This window comes from Equus quagga, chromosome 14 (genome assembly GCF_021613505.1).
Source record: "Equus quagga isolate Etosha38 chromosome 14, UCLA_HA_Equagga_1.0, whole genome shotgun sequence".
Classification (NCBI taxonomy): domain Eukaryota; kingdom Metazoa; phylum Chordata; class Mammalia; order Perissodactyla; family Equidae; genus Equus; species Equus quagga.
The window spans coordinates 15,904,988-15,917,850 of NC_060280.1; the positions used below are offsets into that span (position 1 = coordinate 15,904,988).

General features: G+C 35.5%; 1 protein-coding gene across 3 annotated transcripts in view; it reads right to left on the bottom strand.

Moving 5' to 3' along the window:
• The window catches only part of FAR1 (fatty acyl-CoA reductase 1), a 75,326-nt gene that overhangs the window by 19,331 nt on the left and 43,132 nt on the right, over positions 1-12,863 (bottom strand). For all 3 annotated transcript variants that reach the window (XM_046685956.1, XM_046685954.1, XM_046685953.1), the window contains 6 exons: positions 12,137-12,312; positions 5,600-5,779; positions 2,439-2,616; positions 1,345-1,389; positions 1,102-1,220; positions 94-161 (listed from right to left, as the gene is read on the bottom strand). In XM_046685956.1, coding sequence (XP_046541912.1) covers positions 94-161; positions 1,102-1,220; positions 1,345-1,389; positions 2,439-2,616; positions 5,600-5,779; positions 12,137-12,312 — 766 coding nt within the window. The remainder of the gene's footprint in view (positions 1-93; positions 162-1,101; positions 1,221-1,344; positions 1,390-2,438; positions 2,617-5,599; positions 5,780-12,136; positions 12,313-12,863) is intronic.

The window sequence follows — 12,863 nt, forward strand, 5'->3', positions numbered from 1 at the left end:
TGCCTCGTGGGTTACTCTAACATAAAAACTCAGTAAATATTTTAAGTTCTTTAAGATTTATTCTAAGATTCAAAAACACAGGTAAGATCATACCAACTTCACCCCAGTGGAAAGGATTGGTGCTGCCTGTCGTGCAGTTATACACCATGATGTTCCTTGGTCTGCAAAACAAAGATCAAAGCAATGAAAAGTGGAAAGGGGCCCAACCTAGCTAATCTAAATCTTATGACGTTTAAGCAGAAAGAAATGAGGATGATGGGTACCTTTTCTACATTGATTATTTTTAAAATTATCCTTAAAAGATGAATTTTTCTATCTGAAGGAATATTTACCATCACCCTTTTTCCCTCCTCTACCAAAAAAAATAACATTAAAAAATACAGATTTTTTTTCTTTTCCTATTTTTCCTCCTTGTATTAGCAGGATTGTTTGTTTTTAAATGCAAGGAAAATAACAGTCTCAGCTCTTCCAATCTCCTTCCCATTTTCAGAGGCTCCAGTTGAAAAAAATTACAGACTGAGTTCTCTTTTATTAGAAACAATATATTCATATAATCATATCCTTCTTTTTAGCATCTAATAAATTCTGACTTCAAAAATAAGGGCAGTTTATGAATTAGGAAAAAAAACTATTGAGAAAGTTAAAGTTTAGGTGCTCTTTGTAAATGCTACTATTCCCTTTTAAAACGAGGCCCATGAGTTGATTCAAGCTGTTCTAGTGTGCCATGTTTGATATATGTAAGTCATTTTCTGTGAATTTCAGGTTTTTATATATGCCTAGTTTATACCACGTTTTAGTTTGGATTAAGGAAAAAATCATCCAGGGGGAACAGGTTTTATTATTTTCATTTTTAATCTTTAATGAACTTGTCCATCCTATAGGTACAGTACATGAGAATTAACCTTAATGCTTAATTATTGCTGATGAAACCACTTGCTATATCATATGTGATAAACCAACTCTTGCAGTTGGAAGTGATAATGCCCATATATACTGGTATGGGAATATAAGGACCGACAGATTAATGAACATTAGTCAGTAGCTCTGTTTTTTCTTCTCAGTTACCATATCTTTAACAAGTGACACTGTCACTTCATATACCTATTAACTCCGGAATACCAGGCTGCCGCGAGACTCGTGTTGACAACGACATCTACAGGAACAAGATCTGCAAGAGCATTGTTGGAGGCACGCATTGTTCGAAGAATTCCTTTCCCTGCCTTTGTTGAAATTAAAAACAACACCTTAAGACACACAAGCCAGAGTGCATATTTACATATAAAGATATTCAAAAAACAGAAAAAAAATATAGAGAATATTAAATAAATCAAAAGATTTACTTACCGCAATAAAGAGACCACTTGGTCCATTAAAGTTATCAATCCATCCCTAATACCAAAAATTTAAAAAAAGGGAGCTTAGAAATATTATGAAACTAGAGATCTATTTTGAAATCTACAACTCCACATATATACTTGGTAATTTTCTTTCCAAAACTAAAAAATAGACTAGATTCAGGCCAGAATCTCTCTCCCTGTCCCAAGTGGAAGCAGTCTTCCAGGAACTCGGATCGCAAACGGCTAAGTCAAGTCACTTTCAAGGGGTCACCTACTCTTCCATTAACTCTCCACAAGCAGAACTTTATGAAAACGAGTTTATACCTATCACACATTTTTGCTAAATTAAGCCTGTCCAAGTTTGGTCTTGTGCTATTTACTGATGCACTATCCTGAGATTAGGGAGAAATGACACATCCTCCTCAAAATTACTGAATAAAACAGGAAAATAGAACAATTGTCAAAGCAACTAAAGAGATGCTATCACCTACTTCCATTCTAGAAACCGAAGTTTCTCCTAAATCAATTTTGCTGTTAGTTTCTATCGATGTTTTGTCTTCTTCCAGGGAGTCAGAAATACCATAATGCCCAGCTTTTCTACAGCAAATTATCATAGAAATCTCGGATATCTTTCTTAGCTTGTGATCTATGCAGGGTGGAGTCTATCTCTCGGAAGGCCTGCCTCTTTTCGGTACTAAAAGCAAATGAAATACAATAAGATCCTGAATATTCTCATCCTTATTCCCTTCACCTCTGCAGGGAAGCTAACCAACAAATAATTTTCAAAGCTAACAAATGTTGATGCGTCCGAGTCCAGTCTCTTGTCAGTCACAAAGAAAAGTCAGAAGGTATGGTCTCCTTTGACTTGAGACAACGTCATAGCCTTTTAAATTTCAATTATGATTTTGTAAACGGTGATTTGCATTTTTATACATGCAGGATTACATCAGAAATAAAAGTACCAATAGAAGTGTCTCTGCGAATAAAAAACAGCATTGCTATAGTAACACATGCTCTTAAACAACTGCCAACTCTTTTTATACCGAGTTACAACTTAAAATTTTCAACTCCAATTATTTACAAAGATTTCTAACAACTTACTGGAAAAGGTTCTTTCCAACTGGCACCCACAATCGAGGGCCTTACAATTGCCACATTTAGCTTTGCTCCTTCTTGTTGTACAACATATTCTGCCAATGCTTTTGTGTAAATGTATGTATTAGGTCTGTCTCCTATCAATTTCGGTGTGATATCATTTACTAGGCCATCATCCATCCACCTGGTAAACAAAGAAATTGCATGGAAAAAAGATTTTCAGATGTTTTACCATAAAACGAAAAACCACTTAACTTTGCACATTCAAACATATCTACTGCTCTGACTCAAATGATTTGACAACTTTTACTAAAAATATGGACGTTGGTCTCACTTTCAGGAAATATCAACTACAAGTCCACATCTCTTTTATCCAATTTCTATACCCAAAAAGGTCTGAAAACCTAGAGTTCTCTGATAAATCATACAGCAGATACCAAAAGCTAATTTGAACTGATTTATGGTCTTTTTAAAATACTGCTTAGTGTAATATTCATATACTTCACATGTGTTTGATCAGCTGTGCTACCGGAGATCTACCTGAAGTTATTTCATATTATACATAACATAGATTATACTCCTTTCTCAAGTTCAAATAAATTCCAAAATACATCTGGCCGCAAGGGTTTCAGATTAGGAACTATAGATCTGTATATGACCATCTAACAGTGTAACATGTTAATTATATACATTTGCAGTGAACATCCACTTACAATTAATATAAAGCGTCCAGCAATCTAAATATTTAAGGTGAAGCACTGAAAACTGTATGCTGTCACTAGCGAGATTAACAAATACTAGGATAAACGATAAAAATAAATTGAACCATGCTATAAAAATTCAATTAGCAACCTACTATGGAGTGATAAAATTCCTCGAATTTTCTCAGTGTCTCTGAAAAAAAGGTCTACTCTGATAACCTGTAAAAGCAGGGTGACACACTAGATGATATCTATGTTCTTTTTCAGTCTAAATTTCTGATTCCAGTATGTTATGTACTTGTTTTCAGATACTTTTCTTTATTGTCTATAATGGTATGCATACTTGTATACTCAGTACACTGTCACATTCTAATGATACCCATACTAACCTATGAGGAAGCACAAAATGGAGATTATCAAGATAAATTTTCTTCTGTATGTAGAAGCTTTTGTGTGTGGAAGGAAAAGAATATTAATGAAATTGAAGGAAGGTTGCTATTCAACTTAGGAAAAATTCCATAGTGGAGAGTAGTTTTGAAAAATGGAAGAGATAGTTACTACACTTAAAAAGAAAAAAATGGGGCCGGCCCGGTGGCACAGTGGTTAAGTGCGCATGTTCTGCTTCAGCGGCCCAGGGTTCCCCGGTTCGGATCCCGGGTGCGGACATGGCACCACTTGGTGAGCCCTGCTGTGGTAGGCATGCCACATATAAAGTAGAGGAAGATGGGCACGGATGTGAGCTCAGGGCCAGTCTTCCTCAGCAAAAAGAAGACTGTAAGCAGATGTTAGCTCAGGGCTAATTTTCCTTAAAAAAAAAAGAAAGGCTAAACCAAGGACAGGCTTTAGCCAGTAAGCCTTATCACTGGAGTGGGTTTACAGAGCCAATCTATGAGTTGACTTAAAATTACCTGTTAGTTAAATCACTTTGTAAGCAAAGAAAGGAAATCAAGAATTAGAAGGTTACTGGCTCTTTCTCAGCAACCTAGATGTTTAGAAATACCAACTGCTAATAAGAGAAAAAGTAAAAAGCTTCAGTAACTCCCACATTCAACTTTTCCTAGAGATGTTAAACACTTCTGCCTACTGATCTAAGAGGAAGACGAGGTAGATACTTGGGACCAGCTAAGAAAGGGAGTCAGAAAACAGAAACTAGGGAATTACCATAAGAATTTCTTGGTAAGCTACCATATTTACTAATTTTCTTACAATCTATCTGCTTCCTCATAGTGCTTAGCAGAAAAATCTTAAAGAAAAGGACTTGTGGGCTTATTTTAGGAGAAAACTTGGAGAAGGAGCTGTGAACAGCTACGGACACTCTGTACACCCTTGGGAAGAAAAGAATTCAACTGAGAAAACACAGGATGGTAACTAAGAAGCTGAGAGCGGACAGGATCTCTGGGAAGAAAGGAGATCTAAGGGGAAACAGAGAAGCATAAAGGAAGAAAAAGCTCTACAGGGACATTACATGAAGATTAACAAATATATGAAGACATGATGAATACTAGAATGTTTCTATAATTATAATCTATAAAAGAAAACAACGAGCCTTCCTCTTTTGTTTTTGCTCTGATCTTGTCTGTTTCACTTGATGAGAAGCAAATGAAATCTTCGCCATTGTATAAGCATACTTCACTTACTCCCTATCCATCAAATACTCACAAATACTTCTTTTTTTTTAATGATTTTTTATTTTTTTCCTTTTTCTCCCTAAAGCCCCCCAGTACATAGCTATATATTCTTCGTTGTGGGTCCTTCTACTTGTGGCATGTGGGACGCTGCCTCAGCATGGTTTGATGAGCAGTGCCATGTCCACGCCCAGGATTCGAACCAACGAAACAGCGGGCAGCCTGCAGCAGAATGCACAAACTTAACCACTTGGCCACGGAGCCAGCCCCCTACAAATATTTCTCATGCAATAACTGCTAATAGGATCTTAGTCCTCAGAAACACGATAAACAGTAACACTAGGAGTACCAATGAAAGGATCATGTCTCCTCAGATTCCCTAATAATTAAAGGCCCCTCTATAGATATACTCCATTGGGCAAAATAAAAAGGATAATATTTAATAAATTAGAACTTTGCTAATGAAGGCAGTCATCAGTCTCCATAGGTATCAGGTACTACTTAGTCACTAGGATTGATTTTCTGGAAAATAGTGGTCCTAGTATCATGGATGAGTTGTTCACAGGCCTTCTTCCAACCATGATACTTGGACAAAAGTGGAAGCTCCACAACTGACTTCACCAACAGTCATTTAGACCTAAATCTATACAATAAAAAGAACATACCATAGTAAAGTAATAACTTGTTGAAAAATAAATAGATAAATGTATGTACATATGTGTGGGTAGAAAGAGGTGAGGGGAGAGAGATGAAATAGACCAAGAGATATAGATAAATAGATAAACTTGGATCCAAAGTTTTGGGATCAAAGCAAATGTATACAAATTTCAAACAAACATACTCTAAAGAATCAATCAGCTTCTTGGGATCCACAGGGGGTGGATAGACTACTTCATCAATATGCTTTCGATTGCAGTAGGCATATGCTGTTGATACATGCATGAACACTTCCAGATTCTTCATTTGTTGTGCAAGGAGAATAAGCTGTCGTGTAGCGATCACATTTAATTGAACAGCATCTCTGTAAAAGAAAAGATGACAATGAAAAGTTTGGAAGCTACGTCATTTATTTCACCTGATAAAAAAAATCTTATTTACATTAGAGAGAAAGACAGACAGAGACAGAGAGATTTTTGTTTCTTTACAACTGATCCTTTAGCTCTGATTTTGTGTATTTTATTTCAGTATGAAGTACATCCATTCTCAGTTGTGCTTAAAAAGAAAGATTTTCTGATTATAAAATAAACTTCATATTAGAATTGTAAAAAGTAAAAAGTAAAAATTTTAAATTACCCAGAAATAAACACAAATAATTGCTGTCTTTGGCTTTTATGTATACATTTTGAAGTCATGTGAGCTTTCTCTTGCATCTTGATTTTTAAAAGTACGCAGTTTCATGATATGGATGTACCACAAGAAGAAACCAGAATGGTTATCTGAATGTTTTACCTAAGCTTACCAGGGGCAATGACCTGGACGGGAATCTGGCTTCCCCAGGTCTTTTGGAGAACAGTCATAAAATCTTTTCTTCCTGTCCCTTCTTTTTGTGAATACAGAAATGCAATTACTTACAGAAATGAAGCAATTATTATAAAAAGAAGAATTTATTAACAATATGGTTTGAAAATGAAGTGAACTAAATTTTTTCGTCTTCATATGAATTGGGATATTTTTCCATAAACATATTTAATCAGAAATATGCAGTGAAAGCAAGATCACGCTAATAAACTTGATTGTCATGCCCTCAAAAGAAAGAAAGAAACTAGAATGGTTAAACAATTCTAAAATGCTAAGGCTGAGTCACCAACAATGGTAAAACAGTCAAAGAAAACCTGGAAACATTAAATTATATTAACATATAATCAAGTTAGAACATACTTTTTCCCTCTTTGTAGCAATTAATTCAAACACCTTTATAAGATTATCTTACAAAATTCAAAAGGGTATTCTCATAAAACTGGTACATTTGGTACAAGAGGCACACGCAAGATCCCAAGATGATTTATATATTTCCTTCTTGAAATTTATTTGAAGCAAATAATTTCACAAATGCAAAAGTATATATGGAGAAAAATAATCAGTGAAGCATCATCTAGTAATAGCAAAAGCCTAGAGAGCCCAAATATTCACTATGAATGAGATGGTTTAACACAGTAGGCATTTTATCACAATGAAAGAATATAGCCATTAAAATAATTATATGACAACTATAAAAACATGGAAAATCTGCATGAATATTTAAAAATACATAGATTATGAAGTAAATCAAGATTAAGAACAAGATGGAATAAGACCTGAGTTCGAATCCTGACTTGGCCTACCTATCAGCTAGGATTAGGTGACCCTGTAAAGTCACTCAAGCTACTCGGACCTCAGTTTCCTCACCTGTAAAAGGGAACAATAATGGAGTCTACCTACTAGGACTTGCATAATTTTAAATGAAATAAATAGCTTGCAAGTATTTAGCATTATTCTCAACATAGTCTCAAAAACAGATATTCAATAAATACTAAGATAATGAGATGGTGAGTAGTTTTTTGCTTCCTATTAAACTTTTGTTTATAGTTTGTTATTTGAGAAAAAAAGATGGAATACTCAAACTAGTAATACTACGGGAAAACCAGCAAAGTAATATACTGTTGGTGACACTATAAATTGCTACAACTGACCTGAAAGAGACCGGACAGAGTACCAGGAATTACAGAAGTGATGCCGTTATTAATCTAGTCCATCTAGTGAAATTGTAACTCAGAAGAAAAATTAACTTTTCAAACAAAAAGAAATTAAAATTCCCTAAATTTGCTATACTAAGTGAACCTTATATCAACATGATGAAATAGCATCACATCATGAAAACTGCAACTATGACAATAATTAGAAACAGAGAAATTGTTTCTATAAATAAAATTAAAATTCTGTTTACATTTCATATAAAACAATATATGTTCAAAGATGGACAAGGAAATTTTTTTAGAAATAAAAATAGTGAGTACTTTCCAAAATTCTAACATTTTCAGTATTTAAGAAGAAAAAATCCAACTATTCTTTTAAAAAGGACATGTCACAGATGGAATCTGGGCCACTTGACTGCAGAGCAGGGCTGTGAAGCTATCACATCTGTAAAACAATGGGGATGGGAGGGCACGGACTTGGAAGAGGCACACAGAGAATATTCTGTTACAGGTTCCTAAGGACAGGACAACCAGTCTGGGTCACCAGAAACAAGCATAATTCATGAGAGGAAAAACTCCTGGGCCTTATTTTTTCTTCTAATTTAATAGTATCTGAGAAGCTATGAACACACAGTAGAAGGAACTTTTTTTAATGAAATAATTGGGTTGGGGGGGGTCTTACAATCATGAACGTATCTTCTTTCTTCCTTATCTCAACTGAGAGGGTAAAATCTGTTCAAATGGAAATCCAGCAAAGAAGACATTTCACAGAGAGGACACTGTCCATGAGACTGTAAGGCAACGTGTTATTTTCTTTCGCACTTGCAAAACAATGGGGGTAGGGAGAGTACTGTTTTCACAGCAGTACACAAAGGATATTCTGTTACAGGCTCCTGAGGATGGTGACAGAGCTTCTGGGTCACCGAAAATAAGAAATAACTTGAGAGAGGAAACACTCCTGGGCCTTGCCTACCCCCACCCCCTACCCACCCATTTGTACCTGAGAGCCCAAACCTGAAGGCATTCTGTACCCGCAGAAGTAACTCTTAGTATCTCCGCCAGGCTAGTAACCTCACTCTATTCTACCACCATCCAATCTCTACTCCATTAAACTTCAGGCTGAGACCATGACATGTCAGATCAGAAAGCATTTAGTATTAAACAAAAATAATGTTCTCATTATGTTTGGTTATATAGTCATAAATGCATCTTAAATAGCACTGGCTTTTGGAAGGAAGCGCAAAATGAACAAATCTTTGTAATTATAGTCCACCATTAATACAGACATAGAAATCACTTTAAATAAAAAGAAAACAACTTGAAATGCCAATAAATTTTCTTGTTCACTTGTCTTCTGCAGACATCCTGGATTGTTCAAAATCTATGTTGACAATATTTCTAAGACCTTAAACTAGAGATATCACACTTGGCATGACAGACAGCTGGGAGCTCATTGAAAATGTAGATTGCTTGACCTCATCCTCAGACACTTTCTAATATCTGAATGGAGGTCTGGGAAACTACATTTGAAATAAATTGCCCAGGCCATTCTGATTTCTCTTTCCCCTTCCCCACCTCTGAGAAAATATTACCTGGATAAGATCTTCTCACTACTGCTGTTGATTTTTTCTTCTTCTTCTTCTCCCCAAAGCCCCACCCCCCAGTACATAGTTGTATATTGTAGTTGTAGGTCCTTCTGGTTGTTTGGGACACCGCCTCAGCATGGCTTGATGAGTGGTGCCATGTCTTTGCCCAGGATCCGAACTGGTGAAACCCTGGGCCGCCGAAGGGGAGCATGCGAACTTAACCACTTAGCCACAGGGCCAGCACCTGATTTTTTTTTTTAATTTAATGACAACATAGACACAGATGTCTAGGGACCAATTAATCAATCTTAGGATAGGAGACTCAAACTTCTATAATTTAAATCACACCCAAGGCTCTTGCTAAACATGAGGATTCCTGGGTATCCCAAAACTAGAAGATCTCAATTCGGCAAGTACAGGTCCAAAATTCTGCATTTTTAACACATTTTCCAGGAATTCTTACGGTTCATATACATTCTAAAGTTTGAGAATCAATGTTCTTAGACTCAACAGTTTCTCGATCTTTTCTAATCATAAATCTTTACTTCCACTCCTTTCTGAACACCTACTCTCATATTCATATCCTGAGACTTAACACCCCAAATTGCTCCATCTCTGAAATCTCACACTAAGAATTTTCCCTAGACCACACCATCTCTCTGTCCTTCCATTTCTCCCCTTTAGCCTGTTTTCTGTCCTCACCATGGTCTCTAGTTTCTTGATACTTCTTTACTCTCAATTCCACTGGCCCTGTCCTATCTTCACTTTCCTTACTAGGTAGGGTATACCACACCCCCGGATCAACTATTTAAGTAACTCCCTTTATTATCCTCAGTATTTCTTTACAATTCCTAATCTAAATATCCATTTTTTTTCCTACCTGAAGGCTTACAAACCACCATATGTGAAAATAAATGACCTCTATACATCTCAACTCAACTTGACGTGCGCTCTTCAGTAACTCCTTATTTTCTATCCTATATTATGCTTATTTAAGCATAACCTATCTCCTCTATTTGACTATATGGACTTTGCAAATAGGATCTGTGTGCAGTTTATCTTGGTTTCTCCCAAAATATTGGATATAATGTTGGGAGTAAAATCTGGATTTTTTTGCCCTGGCAGTAAAGGTTTTGTGTCATTTTTTATTTGTGGGTTAATTTAAAAAATGGTTATAAAGAGTAATTGTTTTGTAAGTAGTTATTATACGTCAACCTATAGTATTTTAGAATGTCTGGTCCAAATCTAATGTTGCAATATACCGCTGAGACATCAATATCCATTAAAATTGCTTCACAGAAAACAATAATTTCAATGTAATGACTAGGGTTAGGTCATTAAACATACAAGCCTCGACAAGGAAGAAACAAGCAATAAATTTTCTTGTTCACTTCTCTGCCCTTCCACAATGGTATCTCCAGTAAAAGAAGAAAGGGTAATAAAGAAGAGATTTCCCTTTCATTAATGGCAGCCTTGCTTACCCCGCGGGGAACAGAAAGAGAGAAAAGTATCCTCCTTTGGTCTTCCTCATAAAGGTAACTTTGATGAGTCTCACCCTAAGGAATGTTGCTTATTTGCAAATCAATTTCGCCTTTAAAAGCACCTAATTTCCCCTTTAAGCCAATGAGGACTATACCACAATTATCCAGTATCTGCATACTTTTTTTTTGAAAACAGTTTCATAGGGCTGTGTGAACTCTTTCTTTTAGTTACGAAAAAAAATAATGAAAGCCAGAACTATGGGGGAAAAAAATGTTAGACTATTGCATACAAAAAACCTACCTGTAATCACACTACCCAAAGATAATAACTAGCACATAACGAAAGACACGTACCTAAGTACAGATATATGCATATACATATTTTATGAAAATGAGATAATACTATAGGTCTAATAAGATTCTTTTATCACTTTTGAATCATGAACACATAATGGCTGCACGGAAAGAACTAAAAAGTAAATAAATTATCACCACCAGATAATAAACAATAAAGTCAAGATCAGAATTAAGGTACATAATTCCAAAGCTCATGCCCTTTCCAGTACACAGTGCTGCCTCAGCACTCAAGCATAAAATGGATTTGCCTATAAGATTATAATGGGTAACATTACCACGGTATAAAATAATGAATGAGAAAACGCCCTGAAAACTATAAAGCACTACTACAGAAATGTAAGGAACTATTACAGCACCCTCCCCTGGGATACAGCAAAACACATTATGAGGCATTGGCACTGAACTGTCATATTGTACTATGTCAATTAAGGTTTATACTTCTATATTAAAGACAATATGGGAGATAATCTAAAAGCCTTTTATAATCAGATTTTAATTTAAAAACATTTTAAGAAAAAGGCCTTCGAGTAATTGTGAAACTGAAAGAAGCTTGCACCATTGTAACTGGCATAAAACCATACAATTAGATTAACATTATAAAACTGTAATTTTGGACATACTATCAAAAAGAGTGTTCTGAATAAAGCACAATTATTTGAAATACATGTTTGTTAGATTTTTAAAAAAACAGTGAACATTAAGAACATAATTTTCTTCCTGAAACAGGCACCTTGAAGGAATTCCAAATGCTTTTTACATTAAACTTACGTCTACTGTACCCTGCCACAACACTGCTACCAAAGTTTTAAAACAAAAACAAGGTATGACTTAAATTTATAAGCTATTTTATCTTAGTCTACAAAACCTGAGCCTAATTTGTTAAAATTTTCAGATGGATATGTATGGAGGAGAAAAATAAAGCTGCTGGGATCCAGGCCTCTGAAAGAAGGGAGGGAAGAGGAAGCAAACACTATCAGTTGCAAGATAACACTCTAGCCAAGGTCAACTTCTCTTTCTTCTTCTCCACACTTCCCAGTTCTTGCCTTCTCCCTTTCACTATTTCAATTCGCGGCAACTCCGTCCAATAAACACGCTAGCTATCCAGTGTTTCTAAACTGATACAAAGAAGGAAATTCTTTTAGCATTTTGTAGGACACTGAAAGCTGCAATTCACATAGGGCAAACAGCTTCAAATCACTTTCAAAACAACTGACTATAAAGTAGAATTCAAATTAGATTTTTTAACTATGCTGAAGTTCAAATCATAAATAGCTTTACTTACCTTAAGTTTTCATTAAACCTTACTGTAGCTGCACAGTGGAATATAATATTGGTAGAATCTATGATGATGTCTTTATCTTCTTCACTAAGTGCCAGTTTAGGTTGGGTGAGTTCACTGTTGATTGCTATAATTTTCTCCCTAAAATCTGGATTTTCATCTCTCAATCTGTCAAAGAGCTATCAAAGGGGAAAAACTTTTAGGGCAGTATTTTTCAACTTTCTAAAACCCATTGTCATCCCCTTTTCCCCACCAAGAATCACTATTTTAAAAACTTCAACTACGCAAACCCTAAGGTTGCTCTTCTTAATTGCTATCATTCTGCATAGAAAACACTCTATGAAGCCCACTTTAGTATCCCCAGTTTAGAGACAAGCAATCTGAGACACAGAAACGGTAAACAACTTGCTGAGGACACAGAGACGGTAGTTTGCAGAGTTAAATTTGAACTGTTCATGCTTTTGTTGATTAGATTATATTACCCAGTGGAATAGGCCTGAAGCAGTACCGACATCGGGACAATGTCCACCATGATCATTCAGGTTTCTAAAATCCAGACCTTAATTTATCACTTCCTTTTATTTTGGGTTGTATTCCCTTTCAGTAGATTAGAGTTAAATATCATGATTCCTATTCTACCTAAAATCTTAGAACAAATTTTTTAAAAGGGAAAAAAAAGTAAACATGTTAAAGGAAAAAAAGTTGGTAAGCAAATATGCAGATTAAAATC